This window comes from Castor canadensis, chromosome 13 (genome assembly GCF_047511655.1).
Source record: "Castor canadensis chromosome 13, mCasCan1.hap1v2, whole genome shotgun sequence".
Lineage (NCBI taxonomy): Eukaryota > Metazoa > Chordata > Mammalia > Rodentia > Castoridae > Castor > Castor canadensis.
The window spans coordinates 40214952-40227971 of record NC_133398.1 but is presented as its reverse complement, the minus strand read 5'-3'; the positions used below and the strand labels follow the sequence as shown (position 1 = coordinate 40227971).

Sequence of the window (13020 nt, the reverse complement as noted above, 5' to 3'; positions counted from 1 at the left end):
AGCAAAAAACATCAAGTATAGCTGTGACACATTTATAGGGATCAGTAGTGCTAAGTTTTCCCTCTTTTTTAGCCCTGAAGTTCCATATGTGAATTTTTTTAAGAAATGCATTTTGCATTCTTGACCCCCAACAGACAAAAACGTTTAGGTGGAAAACAGTATGAAGTGGATGAAGATAAAATGAATGAATATAGTAGCAAGGCAAACTAAAACTTGAATTTAGATGTAATTCAAGCTCTGCTGTTCACTGGCAATCCTATATCAGGTTAGATGTAGAGCAATTTTATCTTCTCTAAAAACAAGATAAAAGTAAGTATACCCACTTTGTATAAAAGAACTACCTAAGTAAAAGATTGTTTTGGCAAAGTCTTTTCCTGTTTTAAAGTAACTTAAATGCTCCCAAACCATATTTTGCTAAAGACAGAAAGCAAATAAATATTCCTCAAAATCAGACTAAAGAATGAAATAATCATTGAAACTGTGAGGCATCGGTAAATGTTGATGGCTTATTTTCTAAATTTTGGCTCCAGTAAAATATTTTTTTTTTAAAGAAAGCAGTATTGCATAGGAAATTTTCTGAATTCTTAAAGTTTTAACTATTTTATTTTTCTTTTTCTGAATACACATTTGTTTTATTGGCAGTCCAGACAAACAAGTATATAAAGGAATTATTAAACTTTTCTTTTGGCAAAATTCAAGATAAACTGTGCAGACTAAAATGCCCCAATTTAGCCTGAAGAAATGGTTTTGACGCATACAAATTCTTAAGAAGAAAAATTAAAGACTGTCCAAAGGGAATTCTCCTAGCTTATAACACATTTCCATAACAACTCTCAAAAAAAATTCAAAAATACTCATTGACTACCTTAAAAATATGTTAATACCATATGGCTTTATGAAATAACTTCTAAAATTTACATTTTTTTTTTATTTAAAAAGGATCTCGAGCTTTAAATAAACCACTAGCAATATCATTTTCTTCACTTAAAAGTGCGTATCTTTGAGGGCTGGACATACATACTTTATGAACAAATAATGATTTTTACAAATTAACACAAAAAAAAATCACTTAAAATAGTTTAAGAGGAAAAAGTTTTCACCAAAAGCCACCTTTAAAAAGACCTTGTAGATGACACTGTTCTCTTTCTTCTTTTCTGTACCATCAAAATTCTCAATGAGATGCTTTGGCAGTTAAGACATATCAGTCTCTACCAAGAGACACTGACATTAATGATGTCCGTGGAGATGGCAATTGCCTTGATGGCTCAGTGTGAATAGATACATTATTGAGCTGGTTCTCCAAATCAGAGGCAAAAGTGCTCTCTTCTCTTACATCCAGAGTCTGTTCAACTGAGGCTGCCTGAGGTGGAGTACTATCCATAGTTCTGTTGGCATTATTCAAGTTATGAGTGAGTGTGGTAATATCACACTCCTTGTCCAGGACACCAAATTCATCTTCTATTGTGACTACATCTTTAGTTTCAAACGGTTCCAAGGAAGGAGCCAAAACCTCGCTTTGTAGAGGATCTGACGGACCACTATTATCACATTCCACATCTGCCTTTACTTCAGAATCTTTATCGCTATCACTGTCAATGGTAATGACAACTGGGGAACGGGAAGTATTATCTCCATGGTGTTTCTTATGCTTTTTCTTGTGTTTCTTCTTTTTCTTTTTATGATGCTTAGTTATATCAGTAGCTTTCCCTTCATAAACTATCTCTACACTTAGGCTCCGAGTCCTCCTTTTCCTCCTCTTATGTTTTGTCTCTCTGTCTGATGATCGGCTGTCTGAAAAGCTGTCACTCTCATTTTTGTAGTTTCCGTCCAGTTTTGAGGAAGATTTTTGGTAATGATTGTCCTTTACTTTAAGAGGAAATTCACGAGATGGTTGAGCCACTTCATTAGTACCTTCCAAGTGCCGTGTTTTGTATTTTCGTTTCCCTCCAGGCTTTTCATTTCTCATCCGGTCAGGTCCTGTAGATGCAGTCCTTGACCTATTACTAGACAGGCTCCTTGATCTGTGCCTTTCATAGTAATAGTATTTCCTTTCACTGTGATTATTTTTTTTCCTAGCATTTGTTCTTTCAGAAAAAGACTGAATTCTAAATTCTGGACTTGAAGATTGTCTAGAATAATGGGCTCTGGACAGAGTCCTCCTTCTATAAGATGATTCGTAGCCATCCCTGTCCTTGTTTCTACTGTAGTAAGTATATTCCCACTTATATCTGCTTCCATAATTATTCCTCAAATAGTAACGATCTCTATTTCTGCTCCGTGATCTTCTCTTGCCATGATCACTGCTACGAGACCTTGATCGGCTTGTGCTTTCACTACTTAGAGAAAGAGTTTGGCTTCTTCTTGACCAGCTGCTATCTCTAGTTCTGGATCGCTTCTTGTCTCTTCTCCCTCTAGGTCGGCTACTACTTTCCCTGCTTCTGGATCGCTTGCTCTTCATTCTTTTCTTCCCATGATGCTTCCTATGATTCCTCTGATCATGTCCACTTCTACTCTGGGAACGTGAATCTGAGCTTCTGGATCTTCCCCTCTTTCTGTGTCTATGGTTATATGGGGAATATACTCTGTCTCCTCTCACTGATGAACTCAGGTCTCTTGGAGACGACAATGATGCAGATCGTTTCTCTTCCTTCTTTGATTTGATTCTTGTACCAGAATCACAATGATCTTTATTCACTTGTTCATCCTTTCCAAGGACAGAATGTGGAGATGAACATCTACTAACATCACTATCACCAGAACTGTAAGACTGCTCTTGTTCTTGTGTCTTCACTGTCTCTATTTTCTCATAAGAGCCTAACTCCTCAGAATCAGAAGACAGTTCAACAAGTTCTGGGGTCCTCTCAGCTAGTGGTTTAACAAATCCAACAATGACACAATTATCTGAAGATGAATCACTGTCATTATGTAGTTCCTCATTAGTTTGTACTCCTTGTATCTGAGATGTGGCTCCTCCTGTGACAAGTTCTTCATCTGAACTATCGGAAGTATTTAAAAGAGAAGACATGGCAACATGTACCTGCTCTGAGCTTGAGTAAGATGGCCCTGGAGTTTCATCATCCCATGGGGCCTGACTAACAGTGGCTACATTAATATCTAGCTCTTGGGTTTCAGTCTCATCTGGAGATATTGTTATGACTGAAGAATCAGAATGGCTGCCTTCTTCATATGAAGGAGCAGGGCAATCATAATTAGCATGCTGGTCAAATGCTGCCATGTTAAAAGGAGACCGAGCAAAACTGATAAATTCATGTATAAAATGCTCAGTTCGATTAAGCAAAAATGGTCTTAAATCAGAAACAAACGCCTGACTCTCCAAGTCGTAGCGAGTAACATTACTCATAATGATGTGCTGGACGATATTGACTAAAGATCCATGAGCTCCAAAAAGCACTGTAAGTTCACGTTTTAACCAAGGAACTAACCGGTGAAGGCAAGCTGGATTTCTGCGGAAAAATTCAGCTGAAATATCCCTGTAACGGCCACCATCTTCAATATTTCTAACTCTAGCACCAGCACGATAGAGAGTCCGTCTAAAATTAATAATATCTTGTTCTTGAATTTTTCTCAAAGATCTTTCATCTGCAGTGGTTGGCCTACTTACTGCAACCTGTCTCATAAACTGAGGAATTTCAATATCTCTAGATCTTGCTGAAATGTCTAACCCTTCAAAGAGCACTCCATTATCTGGTGGAGCTGTTGTTCTTCTATTTAAAGTACTACTAGGTGAGTAAAGAGCATTTCGTTCCCTTGTCATAGTTGTATGGTAACGTAATCTTCTAATATCTGGGGTGGCAAAAGAACCATTATATGAAGGCCTCAGGACATATTCCTTAAAGTCATCTTCTGCCCTCACAGAATGGAAAATAGAGTCAAAGGGCTGCTTACATAGTGGACATTCAGCTTTGTTTTTTGACCACTCCTGTACACAGCGAAAACAGAACTTATGTAAGCAACGATCCAAATAAGATACATTATCAAATCTATCCAAGCATATAGGGCACTTAGAATCAGGAGATGCATCAGCTGGTACTGTCTGCTGAAATTTGCTAGTGCCAGCTTTAGGTGAAAAGTTGTCCATTTTAAAGTCCTTAGCAGCTGATGCCATTATCTGTAAAAGGGAAAGAAATATATTAGTAAGCTGATAAACAATCACTAAAAAAATCCAAACAAAAATTCAAGCAAGACTCTGAAACATATTCTGGTGAAAATAAATATATGAGTGGTTTATTTTTATGATATAAGCAAGAAGCAAAATAATTTTCGGTGCTTTTAAAGAACAAACTCTAAGTCAAATTTCCTAAGATTGAATCCTCAACACTCAGTATCAGTATCAGTGTTACTATGTGCTTTAATTTCACAGGTTTAAAAAAAATGTGAAAAGTCATTAGAAAAGGTGTCTGGCACATAGTAAGCTCTCAATATTCTATCATTCTTTAACAGGTGGGCGGCACTACCACACCTGGCTTCTTCGTTGAGATGGAAACTGCTAACTTTTTTGCCCCAGCTGGCTTTGAACTGTAATCCTGTCAATCTGCACCCCCTGAGTAGCTGGAGTATCAGACCTGAGCCCAGGTTTGGGCAGTAACTAACATTTTTTAAATCTGTTATTCCAGATGTGTTTAAATGACCCTTATCTCCCTTTCCTATTCCTCTGGAAAACAAAAGGCAAAACACCACAGCTCTTAGCTAATATTATTTCTATGTATAATTTTATATCTTTCATATACACATGCACCTAACACAATATACGCTCATTTATTTATGATAATATGGTATATTTTTCTTTTTTTTTCCCCCCGCAGTATTGGGGCTTGAACTCAGAGTCTACACCTTGAGCCATTCCACCAGCCCTTTTCCGTGAAGGGTTTTTTCGAGATAGGGTCTCACAGAACTATTTGCCCAGGCTGGCTTCGAACCATGATCCTTCTGATCTCTGCCTCCTGAGTAGCTAGGATTACAGGTGTGAGACACCGGCACCTGGCTGGTGTATTTACTTTCCTAAAAACAGCTTAGTAAGAAAACTTAAATAATTTTTTTAAAAGTTCACCTGTTTAAACAACTTCTACAGTTTTAAGTGAAAGATTCACTAAAAAAGGACCTTTTGGTGAAGAGTAAATGAAATAAATATGAACGCATTCCAGGGCAGTGTCTAGCTCATAGTAACTGCTATGTAAATGTTAGCTGTGGCTATCATCATAATGGTATCATTATAATACTATTATTTTTATTACACTACTATTACCACACACTATATTCAATTAGTTACTGATTCTTTCTAAGTAATTCTAAGAAGCCTTCCTTAGCTTATTTCATACAAAGTCAAACCACAAAAAGTATCCTGAAATCACCAGGATGTGAAAGCAGTTTTCTTTACATTTATCAGTTACCATAGCATGAAACATACAAAACGAGATTTCCTAAGATGAAATCTAACATGCATTATACTTTGGACTTGTTATCTACAACTCTCTCTTTTGCTAGATTCTGTACTAATCATTTTGTATGTATTAAATGTTCATTTTTCCCTTTATGTTTTCTTTGGTCTATCATTCATCTTTTACCTCCTTCCATCATAGGAAGTTGTACTACCACTGTTCAAATGTTAAGTCAGTTAAATAACAGAACTGCAATTTCCTAGATAATATATTCATCGGTCTTAACAAACTGTAAGAAAACAAAACCCACAACAAAAACTTGTATTTGTAAAATACAAGTATTCTATCATAAGTTTTTCAGCTTAAACTTCTCATATAAGGAATCTTGGCCTCATCAGAACTGTAACTTTTATTTATTTATTTTTCTTTTTGGTGGTACTGGGGTTTGAACTCAAGGCCTCATGCTTGCTAGGTAGGCACTCTACAACTTGAGCCACTCCCTGTAGCTTTTAAAAGGGAATCAATGAACAAATATTTCCACTCTTCTATTTTCTGGAATAGAAACTCAAAACTCAACACTGTTTTTATTTAACAGGTCTTAGAAAGCAGAATTATAAATTCATAATACTGATTGCTTTTTTGTCTGTCTGTTTTGGTGGTGCTAGAGAATTGAGCCTAGAGACTTGTACATGCTAGTGTTCTACCTCTGAGCCACACCCACAACCTTATCAATATATTAAAACTCTAAAGTTTTTATTGAATAAATTTCTCAGCATTTCCCTCTACTTACAATGCTTTTTTAGTTCACCCATTCAAAGGGGGAATAAATACCCTAAAGAGAAAAACAAAAACCTACAGGCTCAGACAGCACTTGTACGTGGGCAGAGGAAAGGAGTGGGAAAAAAGCGTGAAGGAAAGAAACTGAAGGAAGACATTACAAGAAGACCTGGACTAAAGACCAGGTTTCATTTAAAATTTGCTCTGTAAACCAAGAGAAATTCACATTAACGCTAGACTTTAAGTTTTCCCTTCTATATAACGAAGGGGTGGTTGTACTGGTGTTTGAATCAGGATTTGGCACTTGCTTAGGTAGGTGCTCTACCATTTGAACCACATCTCCAGCCCATGAAGAGATTATCAGGCTTGGAAAAAGTAAAAAGATTGGTGAATTTCAAGCTAATATACTTTATTTTAATTTGTTTCTCTGTAAGGCACTTTTAGTATTTACTGAATATTTTTAATTCACTCAAAAAATTACATTCTAGGCCTGGGACGTAGCTCTGTAGTAGAGTGCTTACCTAGCATGGACAAGGACCTGGGTTCTATACACAGCACCACACACACACACACACACACACACACACACACACAAAACTGTTACAACCTAGAATGAATTAAAGGAAATTAATAGGTAGCAAACAAAATCTCAATTGAAGTATGATTTCTTAAAAAAAAAAAAAAAATCCTAAGTCTTCCCTAGTTTTTATAAGCCTATTAACCACTTCGGCAGCATAAGGCTAAAGAATGACCAACAATGTCCTTTAGTTCTCTCTTGTGTTTGTACACAATATATTTAGTTACAAAGATACATCAGAAACATAAAATAATGGTGATACTAGATCATCAAATAAAGGATTATCTCTTATAATCCGGACTAAATACTAAAATTTAAGTGTTAAAATACAAATGTAGAATTATCATATGACCAACAATTCCACCCAGATATTTATCCAAGAGAAATTAAAACATATGTACAAAAAAAAACTTTATGTGATTATTCACAGCATTAATCCAACAGCTCAAAAGTGGAAACCAAAATGCCAATCAACATAAAACTGAATTATCTGGCAATAAAATAATGAAGTATTGATACATGCTACAACATGGATGAACCTTATATAAATGGGGAAAAAAAGTCACAGGCAACTAGATATTTTATGAAGCCATTTATATAAAATGTCCAGAAGAGGCACATCTATAAAGAGGGAGAAAGTACACTGGTGCTGGTTTCTTTCTGAGATGATGAAAATATTCTACAATTATATTACAGTGATGGTAGCATCATTCTGTAGTTATGCTAAAAACTACTGAATTATGTAAGTTAAACAGGTGAACTTCATGAATGGAATGCAAGCTACATCTCAACTAAGCTGTTTAAAAACACAAGTTAAGGCAAGAAACTGTTCTGGCCACAAAACAGATTAAGATTGGTAGGATTCAAAAGAAAGGTTCTGGATTTAGGATGCAAAGGTGTGTACCTATTTATATTTAGTACTTCAGGTTCTAGAAAAGGCCCGTGTAAAGGTTTCTTTACCCTGGCTTCCTCTATCTAGGAATTATGACTACAAATTTCTCTACATTACTCAGTTCTTTTGATTCTGGCTCCTAAGCAGCCTCCCAAATCCAAAATAAAGTTTACCTTTTTTTAGGTTGAACCGCTTAAACCAAACCTTTTCTTTCTCAAATCTTCAAATGTGTTCAAACAAAGCTAACCCTTCAAAGCCCAATTTGGGGAAACATTAGGTAATCAACTGGCACACATTTCTGAGGAAAATAGGTAGAAGAAATAAAGGCTGGAATCTAAATAGTGACAGCCACATATTTGAAAAATATGAACTAAGACTGCCTTGAGAAATTACATTTTTTATGAAGTCAGACTTCCTATAAAGGTCATCTTCCATGGTTGTCCTTACATTATCATTGCGTGTAAAATTTATACATCTGAGTGAGTGATGTTAACTCTAATGCAGCACCAACATGGAGAATCATCACTTCTAAGGTGCACATTTCTCAAAACCTTAATGAATTCTGAAGTGTGGTAAGTAACAGCACCCATTTGAACAGGTGGTTGTAAGAAGGGACAATTTCAACCAAACACTAGCACAATGCTTGGTACATGTTAACTCAACACCGTTCCCCAATGTTGTGTGAAAGTAAGTTATGGTAGTAGTGACCATCACCCATTATGGATACAGGCCTAGACACAGCACAGCTATATTTATTTTATTTAACGTATCTAGTAGGCATAGTGGCTAAAAGTTCACAAACAGATAACTAGAAAGGCACCATAAGTGTTAAAAACAATCTGGTCCTACTCTGTTACCTTAAAGATACCACTGTCTCTCTCTCTGAACTACAGGTTAATCACCAACTCCCAAGAGGATACAAAAGTTACAGGAGTTACTGACCAGATCTTACCAAATTTAATTTCAATTCCAGCAATAAAAAGAATTGCTTGGTAAATGTTCCCCGCTAAAGCCACTCATTCCAGATAAACATGTTTGTGGCTGACTGTGGAGCATTGCATTTCATGTACTAAAAGCAAAAAAAAAAAAAAAAAAAAACAGAAAAACTTCACCATTATTAACTTAAAACCTGGGTAGCTCTTTCCTAACACACTTTAAATGATCTGGAAAACTCCCTACCAAGAATTCTACTCCGTTTTCTTCTTAAATCACTCCATGCCTCGGCTGGGCACTACCCGCTTCCAGCCCAGGGAGAAGAGCTGTGCTAAACTGAACCACTCCAATGGTCCTGGGCTGCGAAGTGCAGCCGCGCCATGTGCTTACATAACCACGACCAGCCACAACACTGGCGTTCCCATTTTACAGACAGGCTCAGGGGTTGGGGCCTGCCAAGGTCACAGCCCCCACCCGCGGCGACGCCACGACTCGCAGACCACGCTCTTTCCAGTACACCGCTGGGCTCGCGCCCCTCGGCAGCGCTACCAGAAACGCACCCTCACCCGCCCACCCGCGCCAATCCACAGGTGCGCGGCGGAGGCGCCCGCCAGGCCCGCAAGGCCCAAGGGCCGGGGTGTGCGGCCCGCGTCCGTTCCACGGGGGGTGCCGACTCGCCGAACCCCGGCCCCGCTCCCCATTGTTCCCAATCTGACTCACTTCTGCGGACGCGGGCGCAGGCCCGGCTGTGGCGCTCGAGGCGAGCTCCCGGCGGCCCAAGAAGCTGGGTCGGTGACGGCAGGATCCGCGAAGACGTACTCGGCGGCTTCTCCGCCTACCCTCGGGGGCCGGCGCGGGCGGGGGCGCCTCGCCCTCCTCGCGAGACAGTGGAGACCCCGGCGGCTGCTGCGACCCCTGTGACGTAACACGCTCATTACCAAAGGCAGCTTGGGGGCGGGGCAGAAAGCGAGACCTACCCCCTCCCCCCGCCGGGCGCGTCAAAACACAACGCCGGCTTTCGCGACGCATGCGTAGTAGGCAAGCGTCCGCACTGAGGGCGGGGCTTAACGAGCTTGGCGAGACCCAGCCCTTCCCCCATGGCTCCGAACGGGAAAGGAGCAGCTGGACCCTCCGAGGCACAGATTATCATCACTCGTTGGGGGTTAGAGGGACATAGACTTAATCTCCGCTCCCAATTTACCCAAAAACACAACTACTAGCTCCAAACTCTTCGAGAAGTTATTAAAATTATCTTCAGATAAACTGTTATAGCTCCAGTTGCACCGCTAGAAAGCAACACGAATTTGCATGATATCCAAAACCAGGATCCTACAGTCTTCGGAGATTACCTGGGGACCAACAACAACCAGGGTCTAGGCTCTTACCTCAAACAGTGCTTTTCTCAAGGAGCTGCTTTCCTCCTTCCCACCTCCCGAAATCTGAGCTAAAAACTCTTGAAATCATGGCTGAAAAGAGGAGGAAAGTCTGCGCCTAAAGCGGCCCGTTGCCAGATTCTAGCACTCAGCCTAACAGGTGAACGCCCCAGCTCTCCGACGCCGGACACGGGGGCTCGCGTGCGAAACCGCCACAGCGCGGCTCCCGCCGCCCGCCGCCCGCCGCCCGGCTGCGCACGTCACAAACGCCCCGCAGACACTTGTTGACTGGCCGTGCATTATGCCGCTAACGCACGCCACGCACTTCTTAAGAATACGTTTTACATCAATAAGCTGCTGTACTTCAAAAAACATCCGTTTCTCTAAAGGGCTCCAAGCAGAGATTCCAACGATTTTTCAGTTAGAATAGCGGGAGGGGGTGGTATTCTTATATATACCGAAGGTGAACTTACGAACGTTTATTTGGAGACTGATTCAGGGAGTGGGAGACGTTAATTCTTATGTTAGATGTCGGTGTAACGTTTAAAATGTGGATTCTTTTTCAAATAAACTTTTAAGTGATACACACGACGGTACATTATTTTGCGTTAAGAATGCGCTGCAACTGGGGAGAAAGGGAGTCGCGGAGGCAAGCCTATTGTCTCTAGGCGGCAATGAGGTGGGAGGACGCAACTTTAAACATTTTCTCCTTTATTCCACTCCCTCCCCGAAGGCGGGCTAGGCCCTCGGGCACGTCACCGCGCCAACTCCGGGCGGAAGAAGCCGGCGGGGCAGCAAGGAAGCGGCGTTGATAGCGTGTGGGCGGGCGAAGGCGCCCGGCTCAAAGATGGCTGCAGGCGCCCGGAGGCCACCGCCCGGGAGCTTACTCTAGGGCCCACAGCTTCCACCCGTTCCCGCGCACCGCCACCCCTCCTTACCATGAAGCCAGTGAGTCGCCGCACTCTGGACTGGATTTATTCCGTGGTAGGTCTGGGTCTGGTGGGGCTCCAGTGTCGACTCCCCAGGTCCGCAATCAGAGGCCCTGTTTGTATTCAGCACCCAGAAACTCCAAAACCCATTTCTGAATTAAGCGTTTCACTCCCTCCGCCCGACTCCGCCTCTTCCTGGAGGACGCGCTCTTCCGCTTCCTACGTAAGGGTTGCGGGGACGCTCGCCTCTGGAACCCTGGGCTGGCGGCTGAAATTCCCTTCCCGCGGGCCCCTGGCAACCAGCGGGGCGGAGCCACGCACGTCAATCCTTCCGTTTGGCTCCCTCCCCCCCCCACTCCCCACAGTTGCTGCTCGCGGTCGTCCTACTCTCCTGGGGATTTGTCATCTATGCATCCACTGTAGCTGCGCGACGGCAGCTGGAGAAGCAGTACCCGGGCCAGACCTTCGGGATGAACGAATATGCCTAATTCTGCTGGGCTTAGTTCTCTGCAAAGTTCTTTTCCTCATCCTTGTCTGACACCCGCGTAGATTTAAAAGTGAATTTTATAATACAAAATTTCCAAATTTATTTTCGCACAGTCCTTTGTAATAAGCACTAATTTTTCAAAGAGATGTAATAGCATTTGAGTATGAGATCACAGAATGAGAAGCTTTCAATTTAGTTTCTAAAATAATTCTTTAAAAATGTGAGAGCCGCCTTTAAAACAAAAGTGAAAAAAACCAAGTGTGGAATTTTTGTTCTTATATATGTGTATTGCAACATTTCATTATGTTCCATACACTCATACCAAATTAAAGTACTGTGTAAGAAGAAAATCATGTGACTAAATATTTTCTACTTCCAGTTTTTCAATCAAGAATGGCCAGAAATGCCTGCCTTTGAGCAAAAGAATGGCCAGAAAAGAGTAGGTGGTTGCTCTTATCATCTGTTGAGAATTTGGTTTGGTTTTTTTTTTTTTTTTTCATTTTTCTTTTATTATTCATATGTGCATACAAGGCTTGGGTCATTTTTCCCCCCTGCCCCCCCCCCCCTTACCACCCACTCCGCCCCCTCCCTCTCCCCCCCCCTCAATACCCAGCAGAAACTATTTTGCCCTTATTTCTAATTTTGTTGTAGAGAGAGTATAAGCAATAATAGGAAGGAACAAGGGTTTTTGCTGGTTGAGATAAGGATAGCTATACAGGGCATTGACTCACATTGATTTCCTGTGCGTGGGTGTTACCTTCTAGGTTAATTCTTTTTGATCTAACCTTTTCTCTAGCACTTGTTCCCCTTTTCCTATTGGCCTCAGTTGCTTTAAGGTATCTGCTTTAGTTTCTCTGCGTTAAGGGCAACAAATGCTAGCTAGTTTTTTAGGTGTCTTACCTATCCTCACCCCTCCCTTGTGTGCTCTCAGTTTTATCATGTGCTCATAGTCCAATCCCCTTGTTGTGTTTGCCCTTGATCTAATGGCCACATATGAGGGAGAACACACAATTTTTGGTTTTTTGAGCCAGGCTAACCTCACTCAGAATGATGTTCTCCAATTCCATCCATTTACCAGGGAATGATAACATTTCGTTCTTCTTCATGGCTGCATAAAATTCCATTGTGTATAGATACCACATTTTCTTAATCCATTTGTCAGTGGTGGGACATCTTGGCTGTTTCCATAACTTGGCTATTGTGAATAGTGCCGCAATAAACATGGATGTGCAGGTGCCTCTGGAGTAACAGTCTTTTGGGTATATCCCCAAGAGTGGTATTGCTGGATCAAATGGTAGATCGATGTCCAGCTTTTTAAGTAGCCTCCAGATTTTTTTCCAGAGTGGTTGTACTAGCCTACATTCCCACCAACAGTGTAAGAGGGTTCCTTTTTCCCCGCATCCTCGCCAACACCTGTTGTTGGTGGTGTTGCTGATGATGGCTATTCTAACAGGGGTGAGGTGGAATCTTAGCGTGGTTTTAATTTGCATTTCCTTTATTGCTAGAGATGGTGAGCATTTTTTCATGTTTTCTGGCCATTTGAATTTCTTCTTTTGAGAAAGTTCTATTTAGTTCATATGCCCATTTCTTTATTGGTTCATTAGTTTTGGGAGAATTTAGTTTTTTAAGTTCCCTGTATATTCTGGTTATCAGTCC

At 40.9% G+C, this 13020-nt stretch overlaps 2 protein-coding genes across 4 annotated transcripts; one reads left to right on the top strand and one right to left on the bottom strand.

Moving 5' to 3' along the window:
* Nucleotides 1-572: 572 nt before the first annotated feature.
* On the bottom strand, nt 573-11132 carry Topors (TOP1 binding arginine/serine rich protein, E3 ubiquitin ligase). Of its 3 annotated transcripts, none has more exons than XM_020159841.2 (3): nt 10887-11132; nt 9296-9490; nt 573-4129 (listed from the first exon to the last, which is right to left on the bottom strand). In XM_020159841.2, the coding sequence occupies exons 1-3, from the start codon at nt 10887-10889 to the stop codon at nt 1202-1204; spliced, it is 3126 nt and encodes a 1041-aa protein (XP_020015430.1). In that variant the 5' UTR covers nt 10890-11132; the 3' UTR covers nt 573-1201. The 3 variants fall into 3 exon arrangements, with proteins under 3 accessions (XP_020015430.1, XP_020015431.1, XP_020015432.1); XM_020159842.2 differs by lacking the exon at nt 10887-11132 and adding an exon at nt 9961-10171; XM_020159843.2 differs by lacking the exon at nt 9296-9490 and having other exon boundaries at nt 10887-11131.
* On the top strand, nt 10762-11466 carry Smim27 (small integral membrane protein 27). Its single transcript, XM_074051621.1, has 2 exons — nt 10762-10932; nt 11243-11466. Exons 1-2 carry the CDS (start codon nt 10888-10890, stop codon nt 11363-11365), a joined length of 168 nt encoding a protein of 55 aa, XP_073907722.1. The 5' UTR covers nt 10762-10887; the 3' UTR covers nt 11366-11466.
* The last annotated feature ends 1554 nt before the right edge of the window (nt 11467-13020 follow it).